Below are 21,533 nucleotides of genomic sequence, written 5' to 3'. Positions count from 1 at the left end.
AATATGAGGGCAGACTAGCCAATAATATAAAGCAGAATACCATAAGTTTTTTCAGTTATATAAAGGATAAAAGGGAGGTGAGAAATGATTTTGGGCACCTGGAAAATGACGCTGGTGAGATAGTAATGAGGGACAAAGAAATGGCAGATGAACTTAATGGGTACTTTGGATCTGTCTTCACTGTGGAAGACACAAGCAGTGTGCCAGATGTCCAAGAGTATCAGGGAGCAGGAGTGAGTGCCATTGCTATAACAAAGGAAAAAGTGTTAAGCAAACTTAAAGGTCTTAAGGTGGATAAGTCACCTGGATCAGATGGACTACATCCCAGAGTCCTAAGAGAGGTTGTTGAAGAGATAATGATCTTTTAAGAATCACTTGATTCTGGCATGGTTCCAGGGGACTGGTAGATTGCAAATGAAGGGAGGAAGACAAAAGAAAGGAAGTTATAGGCCTGTTGTCGCGCTGATACGCAACGAATGAAAGCAACACACTGAGCCGAGCAGGGTCTGATTGAACTGTTCACTGTTTCAATCCACACGCACTTAAGTGCCCGCTCCCAGCATCCCCCGCTCTTTGCAGGGCGAAAGTGACGTTGGCTTCTGGGCCGAGGTCTGCCCCGCACTCAAAGCCCTCTCGGTTGCCGCTGGCTGCGGACTTGCCCGTGACTGCTGGAGCCGGTTTTCTTGTCGCGTGGGCGAGCTGCCACATGACACCCCGCCCCCCAGAACCGGCGTTAGGAGGTGCAGAGTCCACAGCCTGCACACTGTCAGTTCTTTCAGGTGGCCAGCCTCGTCGTCGTGGGGGAGGCACCGCAACCGGGCGTTCAAGGTCTAGATGCGCCAGTTTGAGACGGTCAATGGTAAAGGTCTCTTCATGACCGCTGATGTCGAGAACGCAGGTCGTCCCATTATGGCGCACTACCTTGTAGGGTCCTTCGTATGGTCGCTGCAGGGGTCATCTATGTGTGCCTTGGGAAATGAAAACATACCTGCTCTGCTCAGGTCCTTGGGCACGGAAGAGGGTGTTGTTCCGTGATGGGACGTCGGGACTGGGGCAAGTGTTCCAAGCCGCTCCTGGAGTTTAGTTAGGACTACCGTAGGTGTGTCCTCCTGGCCACGGGGTGCTGGCACAAACTCACCGGGAACTGTGAGCGGGGCACCGTAAACAAGTTCGGCCAATGATGTGGCCAGGTCCTCCTTGGGTGCCGTGTGGATGCCAAGCAGCACCCAGGGGAGTTCGTCAACCCAGTCTGGCCCTCGGAGGTGTGCCATCAGGGCTGACTTCAAGTGCCTGTGGAAACGTTGGACTGCGGGTGGTAAGCAGTCGCTCGGTGGAGCTGGGTTCCGAGGAGTTGTGCCAGTGCAGACCACAAAGCCGATGTGAACTGTACACCTCTGTCTGAAGTGACGTGGGCTGGGAGTCCGAACCGTGACACCCAGGTGGTAATCAGGGCTCTGGCGCATGTCTCCGTGGCCGTGTCAGCAAGTGGGATAGCTTCTGGCCACCTTGTGAACCTGTCCACCATGGTGAACAGGTATCTTGCTCCTCTCAAAACCGGCAGTGGGCCGACATGTCAGCATGGACATGTTCAAACCTCCTATGTGTCGGCTGGAAGGATTACAGTGGGGCCCTCACGTGCCTCTGGATTTTGGAGGTTTGACAGTGAATACATGTCCTGGCCCAGTGCCCGACCTGCTTGCGTAGGCCATGCCACACAAACCTGTCTGCGATCAGCTGGATGGTTGCCTGGATGGAAGGGTGGGCTAAACCGTGCAAGGCGTCGAAAACGCGGTGCCTCCAAGCGGTCAGGACAATAGGCTGAGGTTGCCCGGTGGACACATCGCAAAGGAGCTCAGTACCTTTGGGCCCAATGGGTACATCTTCGAGGCGGAGTCCTGAGACTGCGGTTCGGTACGCCGGCATCTCGCTGTCCAGTCGTTGTGCCTTAACTAACGCCGCATAATCCACTCCTGGAGACAGAGAGTGCAGTGATTGGATGAAGGTGAGTGACAGCGCATCGGCTACCACGTTGTTCTTCCCGTAAATGTACTTCATCATGGTGGTAAACTCCAAGATGTACGACAGGTGATGTTGCCGGCGGCCCGTCCATGGGTCCGACACTTTGGCAAATGCAAAAGTGAGGGGCTTGTGGTCTGTGAAGACCTTGAACTCCCTCCCTTCCAGGAAATACCTGAAGTGCCGGATGGCAGGGTACAGGCCAGCAGCTCCCTGTCGAAAGCGCTGTACTTCAGTTCCAGGGGTCTTAGGTGCCGGCTGGAAAAAGTGAGCGGCTTCCACTGGCCTTCGATGAGCTGCCCGAGCTCGCCGCCAACTGCCGTGTTGGAGACATCCACAGTGAGGGCAGTGGGGACATCGACCCAGGGATGGACCAGGAGCGTGGCATTTGCTAGTATGTTCTTGGCTTGTTCGAAAGCCACCATCCAGGTGACCTCTTTGACCTTGCCGGACATCAAGCCGAAAAGGGGCCGCGTGTTCCTGGCCGCTGAGGGCAGGAAACGGTGGTAAAAGTTAACCATCCCAACAAATTCCTGCAGGCCTTTAACAGTGCTGGGTCTGGCGAATTGGCGGATAGCTTCAACTTTTGCTGACGGGCACAGCTCCACAGCTGTTGATTCGGTGTCCCAAGAAGTTGATAGTGGGTAGGCCGAACTGGCACTTGGTGGGGTTGATAGCCAGGCCGTAGTTGCTTAGGCGGTGGCAGAGCAGGCGTAAATGTGCTAAATGTTCCTGGCGGGAGCGGCTGGTGATAAGTATGTCATCCAGGTAGATGAACAGAAAGTCCAGATCTCACCCGACTGCGTCGATCAGGAGCTGGAACATCTGTGCCATGTTTTTGAGCCTGAACGGCATCCTGAGAAACTCGAACAGGCCAAAGGGGGTAATGAGGGCGTCTTGGGTACATCGTCCATGTGGACTGGGATCTGATGACACCCTTGGACCAGGTCAATCTTCGAAAAGATGCGTGCCCCATGCAGGTTGGCCATAAAATCCTGGATGTGCGGTACCGGATAGCGATCAGACATGGTGGTGTCGTTCAGCCTCCTATAGTCGCCGCATGGTCTCCACCCTCCCGCGGACTTGGGCACCATACGGAGTGGGGAGGCCCACGGGCTGTTGGAATGCTGCACAATCCCCATCTCCTCCATCTTCTTGAATTCCTCTTTCGCGAGGCAGAGCTTGTCGGGCGGTAAACTGTGGGCCCAGGCATGAAAGGGAAGTCCTTATGTGCGGATGTGGTGCATCATGCTGTGCTTGGAGGCTGTTGAGGAAAACTGTGGCTTGATAGATGGGAACTCCGATAACACTCTGGTGAACTCGTTGTCGGAATACGTGACAGAGTCCAGGTGCGGGGCTGGTAACTTGGCCTCACTGAGGGAGGAAGTCTGGAATGTCTTTGCATTGACCAATTATCGTCCACGAGCAGGCAGTGCGCGCGGAGGAAGTCCACACCCAGCAATGGCTGTGATACTGCGGCCAGCATAAACGTCCATGTAAAGCGGCTGGAACTGAACTGCAAGAGGATGGTTCTTGTGCTATAGGTGCGGATGGTGCTGCTGTTGGCTGCTGTAAGTTACGGCCATGTTTTTCTAATTCGGGTATCGTGGTTGGAGGGGGGTAGAACACTGATTTCTGCCCCCGTGTCCACCAGGAATCTACGCCCGGAGTGCTTGTCCCAAACGTAGAGGAAGCTATCACGGTAACCAGCCACCGTAGCCATCAGTGACAGCTGGTCCTGGCGTTTCCCTGGAACGAGCATGGTGGTTGGCAGCAGCAGACCCCAGAACCCCACCTTTGATGATAAAAACACCAAGACTCAGAAGTGGTGCCGTCCCTTGCTGTGGGTGTTACGTGCTCCGCTGCTGGGGTGTGGGAAGGCTGGGCTTTCGGCTGTGCCGCAGCACTAATTTCAATGGTGGTTCCGCCATTTTGTTTGGCGCGCCAAAGCACATCTGCGCGGGCAGCCACCCTGTGTGGGTCTCTGAAGTCTTCATCTGCTAGCAGGAGGCAGATGTCTTCTGGCATTTGCTCCAAAAAACATAGAAGCCATTTTGATTAACATACGCAGTAACAAAGAAAAAGGAGAAACCCCCCTTTACACTCTCCCCACACCAAATAAAAGTCATGTCCTCATGACTGTTAAATAACTCGCCCACTCTTCCTGCCAACACAAACCCTAACCCAGGCACAAACAGTGACATTGCTTCCCAAACAGTAAACCTCACGCGCTGTCCCTCAGGCGCTACATAGGCCATCTTATCTGGGAGGTTCCTAACCCTCTGAGACCTCCGTACCCCTCACCTAAACCCTTCAGGCTCGGACACAACTGGGGATACCTCGGGCTCGCTACCAACTCCCCTCTCCAGGCTCTCAGTTTGCTGTTGCCCTCAGTCAGACAACTTTCTTCGTTTTCTCCAACTTGTAAGTCCTCCCACTGGTTCCAGATCGCTCTCTCCAGTCTCTCCGTCTTCATTTCAAACTTGATTCCGTAGAGACAGTCACTCACGAGCTGCGACCTTCGCCAGCCCTGGCACGTGTCCAGAAAACACTTTAACTCTGTAGTTCTCAGCCGCTCCTGCAACGACCTCACTTCATATTCTCCCGAGGCAAATCCAAATACCAGGAGGTCATCCACATACACCAAAACTCCAAACACCTCCACATCCCACATGGTCTTCCACATGCCCCACGGGAAGGTTGCAAGGGCTCCAGATTTGCCCTGTGGCATCTTTTCAGACCGGAAGAATCCTAGGGAACTTACAACGGTCGTCTTCTCCTTGTCGGCCCCACTCATCGGGATCTGGCAACATCCACTCCTCAGATCCAGCACCTTAAACCACTTCGCACCACTCAGATAGGCCATCGCCTCTTCGGCCCTCAGGGACATATTCTGGTCACTGACAGTGCGCCTCTTCAGCGCAATATAATCCACACACACGTAGCCTACGTCTTCCACGGCTGTAGGGGCCAGTCGCCGCAACCTCTCTCTCACTGAGGTGTCTTCAGCGGTCAACTCCCCTCCCTCGTGGTATTTTGTAGCGTCCACTAAGAGGGTCTCACCCTCAGATACTTCCCCCAGGCCGTACCACCACCGGCTCTTATTTGAATTCCGTACTGGTCCAATGCTGCTACACACTGTTGTGAACTATGTGCCTGTCGGGACACGCCCCTGCTGACTGCTCCTGTGGCTCCTCCCACAGGCCCCTGTATAAAGGAGATCTGAGGCCTGACGCTCGGCCTCAGTCTCCAGGACATTGTATGATAGACACTCACTCCTGGTTCCTTCTTCCAGTCAATAAAAGCCGATATCTCGCCTTACGTCTCAGTGTGAGTTATTGATGGTGCATCACACACGTCTGCACAAGCAGTTCGAAACTCTGGGTGCATCGGCAATGCCTCCTAACAATGCTCACCCGCCTCCTCCAGGCAGGCCCCCAAGCGCATCAGCAGGGTATTGGTTCTCTCCAGAATCGAAACGCTTCCCTTCTAAACATCTGGACACATCAGCATTAACGATTCATGAACCTCAGTCACCCCCACATTTGCCTCTAAGAACTCCATTTTCACTGACCAACAACCGGCGTCTAGATAATCACCGGCACTGGTACCCCAAATCTCCAGTGCCCTCAATGTCATCAAGGGTAAATGCTTCCAATAATGGTTATAAAACAAACTGAAAAGCAACTTAATCGGCGCCCCGGTGTCGAGGATGGCTTTAACTTGGCTTCCATCCATCCGTAACGACACCTGAGTGTGTGGTCCCTCTAAGCCTTCAGGAATAGGGTCTGTTCCTTTTGGGAGTTCCTTGGTACATTGCTGGGAACGTGCTCCTCCAGACACCCCAAACCGTTCCCCCACTGGGCCTCCACTAAGTTTCCCGACACCTCTTGGCTCAACTGAACAACTGAGGGAGGAGCTGATCCCCTTGACAGATCCCCCTGGCACCGCAAGCAATTTATCTGCCCCCCCTAGCCAAAAGGGATACCCTAAAAACTTTCCACCAATCTTCTGCCACGGATATGGTAAGCCCCCAGCTGCGGCATTTGACTTGCAGTTGAACCAAACGCATTTTCTCACACTTTCCCAGAACTAGCAGCTGTCACTTTTGAGGTAATTGCACCCGACAATTCTAACAACATCACCAGCCCGCCTACTCAAACTTTCAACCAATCCCTGTCGCTTTCCCTCAGCCAAGCACTGCCACTCACTCAACAACTGAGAGGTCCGCTCCACCCATGCCTCCGCCCCTTTAGGGCTGGACATTATTCCACAACCGGGCAGAGCCTACCATAGCTGGAACATACCCACCAGTCCCTCCCTGCTCTCTTAACAGCGTGGACCGCCCATGGCCCCAAAACCATTTCGTCAATGCTAGTCAGAACTTGAACAATGCCCTCCGGGGCACCAACAGCCACCTCACCCAACACACATGCAGAGATAACCAGCAATTGCACACCCGCAAAGGCACACCAGCTCTTCGCCGCAGACATAATTTAAAGAGGGCAATCACACAGCTTCCACAGAAATCAAAAATCAATCCTGGACGAGCACCCCACAATGTAACCCCCTTGGTCACCTCAGGCTCACTCAGCTCGTTCTCGTCTAGGGGGAGCAGCCATCGGTCCTGCCAAACTGGGTAATCAGCTTGTGTGAATGCTGTGTGATGTCCCCACCACACCAACTAAGACAGTACACCATATGTAATTAAATGATTACACTTTATAGATATTACTAGAACTAAGTGATTAATAACAATACAGTATATATGACGGAAAAGAAAAGAAAACAAAAGGCGCCAAACTTATTAAAGTCCAAACCACTTCGTGCACAACCGTTGGAGCTCAATTACTGAAGTCTTCTGGCCACCATTCAATCCCCTCCGAATTCCTTGACTTGCAGCTCAGGACCACCCGAAGTGGTCAACCAAGCACATCTATCTTCGTCTCCTCTCCTCGGGGTACCTCCTGGTCTTGGACCCCCGCTTGGAGTCCGTTCCTCGCCCAGCTTACAGCATCTTATCCTCTCTCTCTCACCCCCAAAAGCCCACCAACAATAGCTTATAGACTCAGAAGAAAGAACAACATTAATCACAATTGGTTTACAAAGGAATACAATTCTCGTTATCAGTAAATTTTAACCCAAACAAGCTTCCAGCACTCTCTCGCAACAAAGAAGCATTCTTACTTTTAGCAAAACAAAGAAGCCATTTTGATTAACATACGCAGTAACAAAGAAAAAGAAGAAACCCCCCTTTACATAAGGATAAGGTTTCAGGGTACTTGGAGTCTAGGTTCTTAAAGGGGCTGACAGAAAAACCAAGAAACCTAACAACCAGGAGGAACCCTCGAGGAGGAGATAGAAACATAGAAAACCTACAGCATAATACAGGCCCTTCAGCCCACAAAGTTGTGCTGAATAATCCCTACATTAGACATTACTAGACTTCCCCATAGCCCTCTATTTTTCTAAGCTCCATGTACCTATCCAAAAGTCTCTTAAAAGACCCTATCATATCCACCTCCACCACCGTTACCGGCAGCCCAGTCCACACACTCACCACTCTCTGCATAAAAAACTTACCCATGACATCTCCTCTGTACCTACTCCCAAGCACCTTAATCCTGTGCCCTCTTGTGGCAGCCATTTAAGCCCTGGGAAAAAGCCTCTGAACTATCCACATGATCAATGCCTTTCATCATCTTATACACCTCTATCAGGTCACCTCTCATCCTCCGTCACTCCAAGGAGATAAGGCCGAGTTCACTCAACCTGTTTTTATGCTCCCCAATCCAGGCAGCATCCTTGTAAACCTCCTCTGCACCCTTTCTATGCTTTCCACGTCCCTCCTGTAGTGAGGCGACCAGAACTGAGCACAGTACTCCAAGTGGGGTCTGACCAGGGTCCTATATAGCTGCAATTATATAGCAAAGTTCATCATCGAAATGTCGGTTATAATTGATACCTGTACCTGGCTGGAAGCCTGAGAAAAGTTTATTAGACACAGACTGACTTAAGATAGCCAGCCTGGCTTTGTGCATGGTAGGTCATGACTAACTAATTAGATTTTTTCTGAGGAAGTTACCAGGAAGTTGGATGAAGGCAAGGCAGTGTATGTTATCCATATGGTTTTTACTAAGGCATTTGACAAAGTCCTGTATGGGAGACTGGTCAAGAAGGTTCAGTCGCTAGGCATTCAAGGTAAGGTGGTAAATTTGGTTAGACTTTGGCTTTGTGCGAGAAGCCAGAGAGTTGTAGTAGAGGGTTATCTCTTTGACTGGAGGCTTGTGACTGGTAGTGCACCTTTTGTGCTGGGTCCTTTGTTTGTTGGTCATCTATATCAGTGATCTAAATGACAATGTGGTTAACTGGATCAGCAAATTTGTGGATGACATCAAGATTAATGGTGTAGTGGACAGTGAGGAAGGCTATCATGGCTTGTAGAAGATCATCTATCGTTTGGAAAAATGGGCTAAAAATGGCAGATGAAATTTAATGCAGACAAGTGGAAGGTTTTGCACTTTGGTAGCGATGCACCATCAATAACTCTCGGAGACGTGAGGCGAGATATAGGCTTTTATTGGCTGGAAGAAAGAACAAGCAGCAATTGATCACCACACTACATCCTGGAGACTGAGGCCGGGGCTCAGTCTCCAATCGCCTTTATACTGGGGTCCGTGGGAGGAGCCACGGGAGCAGTCAGCGGGGGGGCGTGTTCAGACAGGTATATGTAGTTCACCACAGGTAGTATTAACCAGGCTAGGGCACGAAGGAGTGTGGTAAAAGTAAGGGTACATAATTTGTTGAAAGTTGTGTCACATGTAGATAGGGTCGAAAAGAAAGTTTTTGGCAAATTGGCCTTCATAAATCAATGTATTAAGTACAGAAGATGGAATGTATTGTTGAAATTGTATAAGATGTTGGTGAGGCCTAATTTGAAGTATTGTGTGCAATTTTGGTCACCTACCTACAGGAAAGATGTAAACAAAGCTGAAAGAGTGCAGAGAAAATTTACAAAGATGTTGCCAGGTCTGGAGGACCTGAGTTATAAGGAAAGATTGAATAAGTTAGGACTGTATTCTTTAGAACATAGAACTTTCAGAGGAGATTTGATAGAGGTATACAAAATTATGAGGGGTGTAGATAGGGTGAATGCAAGCAGGCTTTTTCTACTGAGGTTGAATGGGACTACTGTACAAGCAGAGGTCATGGCTTAAGGGTGAAAAGTTTAAGGGGAACATGAGGGGAAACTTCTTCACTCTGAGGGTTGTGAGAGTGTGGAATAAAATGCCAGCACAAGTGGTTCATGTGAGCTTGATTTCAACATTTAAGATAAGTTTGTTTAAGTAGATGGATAGTAGGGATATGAAGGGCTATGGTCCTGGTGCAGATCGATGGGAGTAGGCAGTTTAAATGGTTTTGGCATGGACTATATGGGCCAAAGGGCCTGTTTCTGTGCTGTACTTCTCAATGACTCACTGACTCTAAAATATCACCTGCAGCAGCAGGAGTCTTAACACACTCGACCACTGATATATTACTATAATGAATGCCTACTGTTCGATCCCTAGCTTGCACTTTGGGAAATATAATCATTTGGATGTCCTCTTCCTACCTGCATACTGGCAGAGGCTAAAGAAGTAAGGACAATGAAGAGGTGGTCATAGGACAAATATGCCACAGTTGTCACAGACTTTATAAAAAGTCGTAGATGAGTGTGTCCCCACAAAATCATTGAAAGTCTTCCACAACCAGAAGCCCTGGATAAACAATGAAATTTGGAATCTGCTGACGGCCATATCTGTGGCATTCAAGTCTGGCAACCAAGTAAAATACACGGGGTCCAGGTACAATCTGGAAAGCCATCTTAAGTGTGAATTGGCAATTCTGGACCAAACTTGAAATGCTGAAGGATGTTCAACAGCTGTGGTAGGGCTTGAATGCTATCACCACCAGGTGATAAACCAGGTGACATATGAGACAACATTGTTTCACTTCCAGATTACCTTTATGCCTTTTATGCTCGGTTTGACTATCAAACGTGGAAGTTCCTTCACAAACTTCCAAAGCCCCGATTACTCTGTGATTTCAGTCTGAGGCTGACATAAGAGCATCCTTCAGGAGGCTGAACCCACTGAAAGCATCTGGCCCAGATGGGGTATCTGGCTGTGTAACAAAGACCTGTGCTGATCAACTGGCTGGAGTGTTCATTGATATCTTTAACCTCTGACGTACCCACCAGGCTTCAATTAAAATTTGCCTAAGAAGAATATGGTAACTTGCCTCAATAACTATCATCCAGTAGCACTTACATCCATTGTGATAAAAGGCTTTCAGAAGTTGGTGATGAAACATCAACTCCTGCCTGAGGAGTGACTTGGATCTGCTCCAGTATTCCTACTGTCATTACAGGTCAACAACAGATATAATTTCATTGGTTCTTCACTCAATCCTGGAACAGCTGGACAGCAAAGATGCATACATCAGGATCCTCCTCATTAGCTACAGCTCAGCATTCAATACTACCATTCCCTCAAAACTAATCAAAAGCTTCAAGACCTTTGACCTTAATACCTCCTTTGATTCTTGATTTCCTCATTTACAGAACTCAGTCAGTTCAGATTGGCAATGAAATCGCCATGATTGTCATCAGTACAGTGTGCTTAGCACCCTGCTCCACTTGCTTTATACCCATGACTGAGGCTAAGCACAGGTCCGATACCATATTTAAGTTTGCTGACTACACCACTATTGATGACTGAATCAGAGATGGTGACGAATCAGCATTTAGGAGTGAGACTGAAAATCTGGCTGAGTGGTGCCACAAGAACAACCTCTCACTCAGTGTCAGCAAATCCAAGGAGCTGATTGTTGACTTCAAGAGGAGGAAACCCAAGGTTCATGAGCCTGTCCTTATTAAATTCCTCAGTGTTATCCTTTCAAAGGATCTGTCCTGGGTCTAGCTCGTAAGTGCCATTATGAAGAAAGTATGGCAGCACTTCTACTTTCTTAGAAACTAGCAAAAATTCAGGATGTCATCTAAAATTTTGACAAACTTCTATAGATGTACAGTGGAAAGTTTATTGACAGGTTGCATCATGGCCTGGTATGGAAACACCAATGCCCTTGAATGGAAAGGTTTACAAAAAGATGATACAGCCCAATCCATCACTGGCAAAGCCCTCCCCAACACTAAACGCATCTACACAGAGCACTGTCACAGAAGAGCAGCATCTATCATCAAGGATACCCACTGTCCAGACTATGCTTTCTTCTCGCTGTTGCCATCAGAGAGCTTCTGGACCCACACCACCAGGTTGAGGAACAGTTATTACCCATCAACCATCAAGCTCTTGAACCAGAGAGGATCACTTCATTGAACTTCATTCACCCCATCACTGAACTGTACCCACAACCTATGGACTCATTTTCAAGGACTCTTCTTCCCATAGATAGATGGATACTTCATTGACCCCAAAGGAAATGACAGTGTCACAGTAGCATTACAAATACACAGATACACAAATACTAAAAGAGAAGTAAGAAAGGATAAACAAAAATGTTACCACAAACTGTCTAACAGGAGGGGGGTCATCACTTCCTCATCTAAAGGTTGACTTATTATAGAGCCTAATGGCCAAGGGTAAGAATGACCTCATATAACACTCTTTGGAGCATCATAGTTGCTTAGTCTATTGATAAAAGTGCTCCTATTCAGCCAAGGTGGCATGCAGAGGGTGAGAAACATTGTCCAGAATTGCCAGGTTTTTCCGTAGGGTCCTTTGTTCTACCACAGCCTCCAGTGTGTCCAATTTGACTCCTATGTTAGAGCCAGCCTTTCTAATCAGTTTATGGACCCTGTTGGCATTACCCATGTTGGTGTCATTGCTTCAGCACACCACTGCATAGATTGTAATTATAACAATTGACTAGTAGAACTATCATACTCCAAAGGGCCTCAGTCTCCTCAGGAAGTAGAGGCGACTCCGGCCTTTCTCGTACACAGCCTCTGTGTTGGCGCTCCACTCAAATCTGTTATCCAGGTGTACCCCCAGATGCTCGTACGTCCTCACCACATCCTTGTTCTCACCATCAGTAGTAACATGAAGCAATGCATACTTAGCCTTTCTGAAGTCCATCACCATCTCCTTTGTCTTCCTGATGTTGAGCTGCAGATGATATCGCTTGCATCATTTGACAAAGTCCTCCACCAGGGTCCTGTATTCATCTCTACCCCCCCCTCCCCAATTCTCCCTTTATACATCCCAGCTATTGCTGAGTCATCAGAGAATTTCTGCAGATGACATGACTCAGTGTTGTTTCTAAATGCTGAGGTATAGAGGATAAACAGAAAGGGGACCAATACAGTCCCCTATAGGCCCCGGTGCTACTTATAGTTGTGTCTGACAAACAGCTCTGAAGCTGCACAAACTGTGGTCTACCAGTCAGGTAGTCCATTATCTAGGATGTAACGAAAGTGCCAACCTGCAGTGAACAGAACTTTCCCCCCAGCAATGAAGGCTGTTTGATATTCAAGGCACTTGAGAAATCAAAAAACATGATCCTCATAGTGCTGCACTGCTTAACCAAATGGGAGTAAACTCTATTCAGCAGGTAGATAACAGCATTGTTGACTCCAATGTACTCCTGTTAGACAAACTGTAGGGGATCAAGGGCTGATCTGACCAGGGGTCGGAGGTGAGCCAGGGACCAGCCTCTCAAGGGTCTTCATGATGTGTGAGGTCAGGGCAACTGGAAGTCCTTGAAGTAGGACCACACATGATGTTTTCTACACGGGATCCTTTCCAGGCTGAGACTAAGACTGAAAATGTGCTGGCAAACTCCACGCAACTGCTCAGCACACTCCTTCAGGACGTTGGAGTCTGCACCATCTGGTCCCGATGCTTTGCCGTGTCTGAGTTTCCCCAGAGCCCTTCTCACCTGCTCAGTAGTGAAGGTGAGTCCATGATGACTGGGGAGTTGGTGGAAAGTGGGAGCTAGGAAAGGTGAAGATCGGGACGATAGCAGTTGGTATGTGGAGGTATGGATAGTAGGTGCAGGGCAAGGAGGGGTAGACAGAGGAGACAGCAGTAGCCTGTATTGTTCATCCATGTGTTGAATTGGAGGGGGGAGGAGGGGAGGCATTGGTGCTCAGGGAGCATTGGTATCTGGACTGGTGTGCTGAGGGGGCTGTGAACAGGAGGGCAATTGTCAAACCTGTTGAAGAAAGAAGAAGAAGAAAGCCCTTAACTCTGAGTGGAGTCATCGGGACGCTGTTGTGATGGCCTTTTTATTTAGCAGGCTTTCTTGTTTTTATGAGGCCGAGTTGCTAGCTCAACGCTCAACCGAGCACAGATGGAAAGCGTCCAAGGGAGCCAGCTGGATTCAAACTTGACTCTGAAGACCTGCACTATTGCCACTACGCCACCAGCCAGCCTTATTGAAGAAAGGGTTTAGCTTATTAACCCATTCATGGCTGCATTCTGAGGCTCTGCAGCTAGGCCAGGGGTCAGCAACCTTTACCACTGAAAGAGCCACTTGGACCCGTTTCCCACAGAAAAGAAAACACTGGGAGCCGCAAAACCCGCTTGACATTTAAAATGAAATAACACTGCATACAACGTTTTGTTTTGCCTTTATGCTATGTATAAACAAACTATAATGTGTTGCATTTATGAAATTGATGAACTCCTGCAGAGAAAATGAAATTACATTTCTGCATGCAACAAAAACATTTTGAACTCCGAAAAAAAGACGTTGGGTTGAAGGTTACTTTTAAGTAAAATACTCAACGTCTATTTGAGTCCTTCTTGTATTTATGAAAAACGCCAAACTTAAATTTGCCGCCAGCAGCAAACCAAAAATAACGTCAGCCAGCTGTCAACCTGAAAAATAAAAGGACTATTTCACTGAACAATGAAAACATATGAATATATGTAAAATAATAGGCAATTAAAATATTTATCATACTTGTTCAGGTTGACTCACACCTGACAATGCAGTCGTATTTAGTAGGGATGGATCGATGCTTAGGGGAGTGACCGGGAAGGATAATGTGTTTTTTTCCTCTCTGAACTCACAGAAGCGTTTCCCAAACGATGCTTGCATTGCGATGATTGCAGAATGTAAATACTCCGAATTTATCATGTTGTGACCTTGTTTGAACTCTCTCAAATTGGGGAAGTGAGACAATGTGCCTTTCTGTAAATCTCTGGCAAGCAACGTCAACTTGCGCTCGAATGCCAAAACATCCTCCAACATGTGCAGGGCTGTACGTCCTTACCCCGTTGAAGAGCTGTGTTCAGTGTGTTCAGGTGCGCTGTCATGTCTACCATGAAGTGTAGCTTTTCCAGCCACTCTGGCTGTTCCAGCTCAGGAAAGTTGAGCCCTTTGCTGCCCAGGAAAGTTTTCACTTCTTCCAGACACGCGACAAAGCGTTTCAGCACCTCCCCCCTGGACAACCATCAGACTTTGTTGTGCAGCAGGAGATCAGAATATGCAATTTCCAGCTCGTCCAGTAACAAACGGAATTGACGGTGATTTAAACTTTTTGCCATTATTTTATTGACAATCTGAATGACAACATCCATTACTTCTGTGCATTCCGGAGGAAATGTTTGAGCGCACAGTGCCTCTTGGTGCAAGATGCAGTGAAAAGTCAGCAGCTTTCTGTCCAGCGACTTCTGCAGTAAAGCCACAATTCCCTTATGCGTTCCCGTCATATTCGGTGCCCCCATCAGTAGCTACTGACACCAGATGGGTGGTCTTTATTCCTTTGGCTCTTAAACAATTCAAGACAGCCTCACAGATGTCCTCCCCCTGTGTTTGGTCTTTTAGAGGTATCAACTCAATCAGTTCTTCCTGTGGCCCGGCAGAGTTTACATACCGGCAGAACAACGCTATTTGTTCAATATCACCTTTGTCTTTAGACTCATCACAGGCAATCGAGTAGGCCACAGCTGAATTGATGTCTTTAATTTGCTGTCTTGTGATGTCTTCTGCCATTTTTATGGTTCTGTCTTTGACAGTCTTTGCAGAGAGGGGCATATCCCTGATTTTCTGCACAATTTCACTCTTGTTTTTAAAGTCCGTGAATAGATGTTCTGAAATCTTAATGAAAGATTCTTTTATATATTCACCATCTGTAAACTGCTTCCCGTGCCTGACTATTTCCTGAGCGGCAATATAACTGGCGTATGTCGTTGATTTTCCAGACTTCATCCATTTCTGGAAATGATTTTTGCTCAGATCAACCTTCCGCATCAGTTCCGAAACGGCTTTTTTTCTCTCATCTCCATCCGAATATTTTTGAGCAAAGGCTGCGTGTTTATTCTGGAAATGCCTTGCGACATTTGACTTTTTGTTGTTTGCTAGTTTCTCATTGCATATTAAGCATACCGGTAAACCAGTCTCGTCAACAGTGAAAGCAAATGAATCTGTCCACGTATCATTAAACGTTCTGTTTTCTTCAGTCACTTTTCTTTTTTTAGAATTCTCCATAGTTGGCTTACCTTGGATCGAAAAATTAAAGAAATCGCGCACTGGCGGGTGTCAGGTATTGGCAGTGGTGACGTATATTAATAGCGATAAAAACACGTTGTAGCGGTGTGCTCACGCAGTCAGTAAACTGCAGTCGAATAACTTTATTCGAACTAAACAGCCTTGCTTTTAAGCCTCCCTCAACCCAGCCCCCATGGACGCAGATGCTGCAAAAGACGCGTACTCACAAACCCCCGTAGGCTATCTCCCTTAGCCTGAATGCTGGCTAATTGTGAGGAAATGTGTCACCACACTTAGATTGTACAAGATCACCATAATCTTCAAATTTAGAATTACATTTCAAAAGCTAACAAACTAACATAAAATACATTTTAATTAAATACTGACCAATTATTTCCCAAAGCCACAGGGAGCCGCAGCACAGAGGTGAAAGAGCCACAAATGGCTCGGGAGCCGCAGGTTGCCGACCCCCGAGCTAGGCTGATTGAAGCCAGTGATGTTTTTCATGCCTCTCCACATCTCCTGTATACTACTGTGCCCAAGCTAGTTCTCCAGCTCTCTCCTGTATTACTCTTTAGCCACTGTTGATCTTCTGCAAGTTTCAATTCTCGATATTCATGTTCTTGATATTTGTTGTTTCTATATTATTATTACTTTTCTTTCTTTCTTTTTGTATTTGCACAATTTGTTATCTTTTGCACATTGGTTATTTGTCCGTCCTGTTGGGGTAGCCTTTCATTGATTCTACTGTGTTTCTTGTATTTACTGTGAATGACTGCAAGAAATTAAATCTCGGGGTTGTACCTGGTGACATATATGTACTTTGATAACAAATTTACTTTGAACCTGACATCTGATGATGGAAGCATCTTTAAGATTGTAGTGATGTTTTGGACCTGAGCAATGACCATGCTCACCTAAGATGAACCTCAGATACCTGTACTTGAAAGAGGCTGCATTTTGCTGCCAGAAGTCACAATTCAAAGTCTTGTTGCAGGTTCAGAACATAATCCAGGTGATGGTATAGTTCTTTCTGACTTGTGCCCTCGTAAGGGTGTTGTAACACTGTCAATATCCACTTAGCATGGTATCCATAAGCTGCTGGAATGTTGAAGGAGCCACCTTTAAAAGATAGACGGAGGAGGGAAAATAACCCTTTATGTATTGTAATGGTGAGAGGCTCCTGTGAATTTTCTGCCACTTCTTGGAGGTAGGTTTCAGCCAAGTCTAACTTTGCAAAGTAGTGTCCGTAGTTCAATGTGGTGGAGAGATCTGTCGGTACTGATAGTGGGTACTAATGTGTCTCCAATGCTGTATTGAGAATAGTTGAGAAGTCTTCACTACCATTGGTTTTCTTGATGTTGACTACTGGAGCTGCCCAATGTGAGTACTTAACAACTTCACCTTGCAGTGCAGTTCACCCGAACCTTGCAGGCACAGTGATGAGTTGATTGGACTGGTGGGGTCTCCAGTGTCTGCCACATGCATTTGGAGATAATGATGATGTCTAATGCCATTTTGAGTTGTAGCTTGACCAAATGATTGTTGATAAACTGTTGTACCATCTTCTTGTGGCGAAATTAACTTTGAATGTAGTCATCAAATTGCTTGTAGAATTTGATGGTCTTTAAATCACTTGCCCTTGTGTTTCACTGGCTTAAAAGACAGTGAAGGGTGGCAAAAGCCTCCTTTGTGACAATGGTGTTGTCATATACTGCATATGTGGTTCTTGCATTGGCATTTTCTTGCACAATGCCATGCACCACAACTCCAACAGGCTGTGGTTGGCCCTTGGAGACTTGCTAAGTGATGATGAATGGCCCATTAGAAATTGTGTTGATACGATTTTGCTCGACCATGTTGGAATTATATTTCAGGTTGATCAAACGCTGACGCTCTTGAGTGACAACTTCTGGAGTCATATCAGGGTCATGTTCCAGGGGGCTGCATCGGCAAGTCCACAAATAAAAATTATGAATTTGAACTGTAATTCAAATTACCCAGCTTGAACTTTTCACATTTATGATTGATGACACCAGCATATGTGATAAAGTTATTGGTGTCGTGTTTGACAAGTTTTAAACAGTGGTAGCGAACACTGCAGAGTGTGGCTCTTTGCTGTTGGACAGTTTCATGAAATGATAGGTCACACGGGTTCTTGGGTAGGATGTGGTTGACATAATGCTCATGTTCAGCAGTACCTGATTTTCAGAACAAGGTGCCTGCCCTGAATACGGCATCTCATTGCTAACTGTTGTGTTTGCTGGCCTATAACTACTGATGAGATCCTGAGCCCGGAGATAGAACAAAGCTGGAACATGGAATAAACCACACAGCCAAAATCAACAGTGCAAAAGAGCATTCAAGATGTTGTCTGGAACAATGACCAATCAGAGAAAGTCAGCGTGGGATTGGTTCTCATGGATTGGCTTTGCGAACGAAGATTTAGGAATGTGACTGCCCACGTCTGCTGCAGGCTGGCTGGTGGCTGATGAGGCCAATATGGGACAGGGAGACCCGGCCGCTTGGTGGTTGGTCGTAGATGTGGGTGCGTCCTTTGGCCTGCGCAATGGTTTTTTGTAGGTGGAGTGCAGTGTGCGCAGTACTGGCCCCACCCTTTACATACCTATGCCGTATTCATTGCAGATGAACTGCTATTGCCTAGTAAGCTGGGACGGTGACAGCAAGGTCCTTGGGTCGTAGGAGTTATGTCGGAGTGTCCTTCTCCTAGACGGATGTCCTGACAAGGCTGACGAGCCCCACCTGCCCGGGATGGAATTGGTTGATAGCCGACCAATAGATGTTGGTTGCTTCAGGCTCACTAACACCCTTATTCTACCAAAGTAGTCAACCTTGAATTAACTACATTATGTCCATCTGCGATATTTTTACCCAGTCAACTTACCTATCTGTAAACCTTTGCTGAGCTTTGTATCTTGACATTGTAATTTCCTGTCTTTCACTTTAGCTGACTTTATAATGCACTTGGTCCATTCAGTATTTTAGTCAATATAAATTGTACAGAGTTATAAAATAGTGCTGGAGATGGGTGACATTATGAAGGCAGTAGAACATGTTCTGAACTTCTAAATCTCAAATCTGCAGCCAGGAATACTGCTGTATCAAACAGGCTGTTAAACTATTTAAATATATTAGCGATCTTATGATCACCTGACAAACTTAGCAAATTCCACCTTCCCGAATGTAAGTAGAGCACCTGGAAGTTTCATGGAGGCCTCCATAATGTTGGAAAACGTGGTTGTTAGGGAAGTCTTAAGGTAGGTCCTCCTCAGTGGCATCTTTGGCCAATGTACAATCACTGGAGAACAAGATAGAAGGCCTAGAAGTAGGGCTGCTGTATCAGTGGGATATGAGTGATTGCTATGTACTCTTGTTTCACAGAGAATATGGCTGTCCCCAACACAATGGACACAGTGCACCAGCCCGAGGGTTTCTTCATCAACTGAGTGGACCAGACAACTGTGTCAGGGAAGGGAACCTCTCTCAGGGAAGAAGCATCTGTTTAATGATAAATTTGTGATGGTGCATGAACGTGACAGTCTTGTCCCATTCCTGCTTCTGGAACTTGCAACATCAGCTGGTAGAGCAAACACTAAGTACATTGCAGATGCTGTGGTCAAATCAACTTGTACAAACAAGCTGGATGAACTCAGCAGGTTGGGCAGCATCCGTTGAAATGAGCAGTCAACGTTTCGGGCCGAGACCCTTCGTCAGGACTGAGAGAGTATGTCCTGTATGTCCTGACGAAAGGTCTTGGCCTGAAACGTAGACTGCTCATTTCAACAGATGCTGCCTGACCTGCTGAGTTCATCCAGCTTGTTTGTACAGCTGGTAGAGTGCTGTTTTACCTACTGAGGGAGTTCTCCACTGTCTTCCTGACTGTAGTCTATGTCCTGCCTTAGGCAGATGTAGCACTTGAATGAGTGTCATTAAACATAAAATGGCATACCCCAATGCCTTCCTCATCATTACTGGGGGCTTCATTGGGCAAGCCTGAAGAATTATCTGTGTAACTACCATCAACATGTCACCCTCAATACCAGAGAACCAAACACACTCTGTCAACGCTGTACCACAATCGGAGGCTCCTATTGTTCTGCCCCTCATTGCAGTTTGGTCAATCTGATCACTTGGCTGTGCTGCTGCTTCCTGCTTTGAATCAATGGGCTTTCATGTCCAAGAATCACAACTTCTAGAAGTTTAACAGAACGTTGTATCACAAGCACATTAACTGAGGAGGCTTTAACCTACTTTAGCTAATCAGTGTTGATTCTCTCTGGTTGCCCTTTCCATCCAGACCATTGATATTAGCAACAACCATTCTTCACAATACTTCCATTGAATGTATTGATACATATGAGTCCTGTCAGAGTTAAGGTTTTTTTGATGGAGAATGGTGAGTATGTGGATCGCGCTGCCGGGGATGGTGGTAAAGGCAGATATTGTACATTCAAGATATTTAAGATACTCTTAGAAGACCATAAGACATAGAAGCAGAATTAGGCCATTCAGCCCATTGAGTCGGCTCCGCCATTCATCATGGTTGAACCCAGATCCCACTCAACCCCATACACCAGCCTTCTCGCCATATCCTTTGAGTCTAGATTCACATCAGCACCCTCTTTTCCAGCCTCTGATCTTTATGGCGAAGATATAAACACTTTGGTCAAATAACAAATCTGTCTGACTTCTCCATTATTATCCATGCACATGTTAATTTTCTCCCATGTTATTTCTCTCAAATCATCTTCTTCATTGGCATATTGACTTTCTTTTTGTGGAAAGATACAGCATCTACAGTCCTTGAATGCTAGCTTAGTATTTAAGAAGGACTGGAAGATAATTCATTCAGGTAATGATATCTGTGGAATCTGATTATTGTTTAGATAGATGGGTAGAGAGAAAGAAGAGATTCCAAAGTGATTCTTTGTGTTATGGAATCAGTAGAGCACTTGCTCTCATTTGGGACTGAACTAACAGGTATTAAAGAGAAAGGACTTCCTTGATTTAAAACAAAATTAATCTGTTTAAAGCAGTACTAAACTTATAACAAGCACACAATTTTGCCAGTTAGCTTTAAAAGTTTATAGCTACCATTTTGGAATCTAATATTTTTATGTTTAATATTTGTGCTTTTCTTTAGAACTTCTCTTCATGGTAGAAAGACTGCAAAAGGAAAAGGACAGACTTACAAAGGAGAAAAACAGCTTGAAGAATGAGTTGGCTGGACTGGATAAGGTATTGATTTCTCACAACTTACTTGCTGTACCCCTTCCATACCTGTTAACTGTGTTACTGACACTTGGTTGGTCAGCACAGATACTGTCCTTCAACACCAAAAAGTATCGATTTTAACCATTCACCATATCTCTTGGGATGCACACTTCAATGATAAAACATATCCTATACCATGAAAATTGATATCCCATTTTGTTGCTGTGATTGAGAGTTAATGACTCATGACCATTTAAGTGCAGTAAACTTCGTGTTTGGTGATACACATATAGAGATTTTGATGCAGCATAGTTTGGTATTGGAATAGAAGTCATTTGTTGATGAAGGAGTGAGAGGTTTAAAAAAAGCCCTGGTGCTTTTGACTTTTTTTGCAGCTGCAATAAGTGCCAGGCCAATAAAAAAAAAGGTGTAAGCAGGGTGGCTTTGTTGGAGCAGCTATTGTTGGAGTGGGCCATTGTTAGAGTGGTTTGATTTTGGCTCAACAGGCTTGGGCAAGCACAGGCAGAGGTTCTAAGTAAGCTTCTAGTAAGTTTTTTTCTCTGTTAGTACATAGTTGGTATGCTGAAAATTGATCTGAAGGTGGTGGTATGTTCCTTGTATGAGATGTGAGAATCTGGGAGACCTCCAGTCCCCCTGATAACTGCACCTGCATGAAGTGCAGCAAGCTGCAGCTCCTTAGAGACTGTGTTAAAGAAACAAACCTGCAGCTGGATGACCTTAGGCTTATTCTTGATAATGAGGAGGTGATAGATAGGAGCAAC

General features: G+C 46.4%; 1 protein-coding gene across 2 annotated transcripts in view; it reads left to right on the top strand.

The window, feature by feature from the left end:
• The window catches only part of LOC132397818 (centrosomal protein of 290 kDa-like), a 100,278-nt gene that overhangs the window by 61,918 nt on the left and 16,827 nt on the right, over positions 1 to 21,533 (top strand). For both annotated transcript variants that reach the window (XM_059976578.1, XM_059976574.1), the window contains one exon: positions 20,681 to 20,775. In XM_059976578.1, coding sequence (XP_059832561.1) covers positions 20,681 to 20,775 — 95 coding nt within the window. The remainder of the gene's footprint in view (positions 1 to 20,680; positions 20,776 to 21,533) is intronic.

Source organism: Hypanus sabinus, chromosome 1 (assembly GCF_030144855.1).
Source record: "Hypanus sabinus isolate sHypSab1 chromosome 1, sHypSab1.hap1, whole genome shotgun sequence".
Lineage (NCBI taxonomy): Eukaryota > Metazoa > Chordata > Chondrichthyes > Myliobatiformes > Dasyatidae > Hypanus > Hypanus sabinus.
The sequence above is the reverse complement of the archived record's forward strand: the minus strand, read 5'-3'. Positions and strand labels throughout refer to the sequence as shown.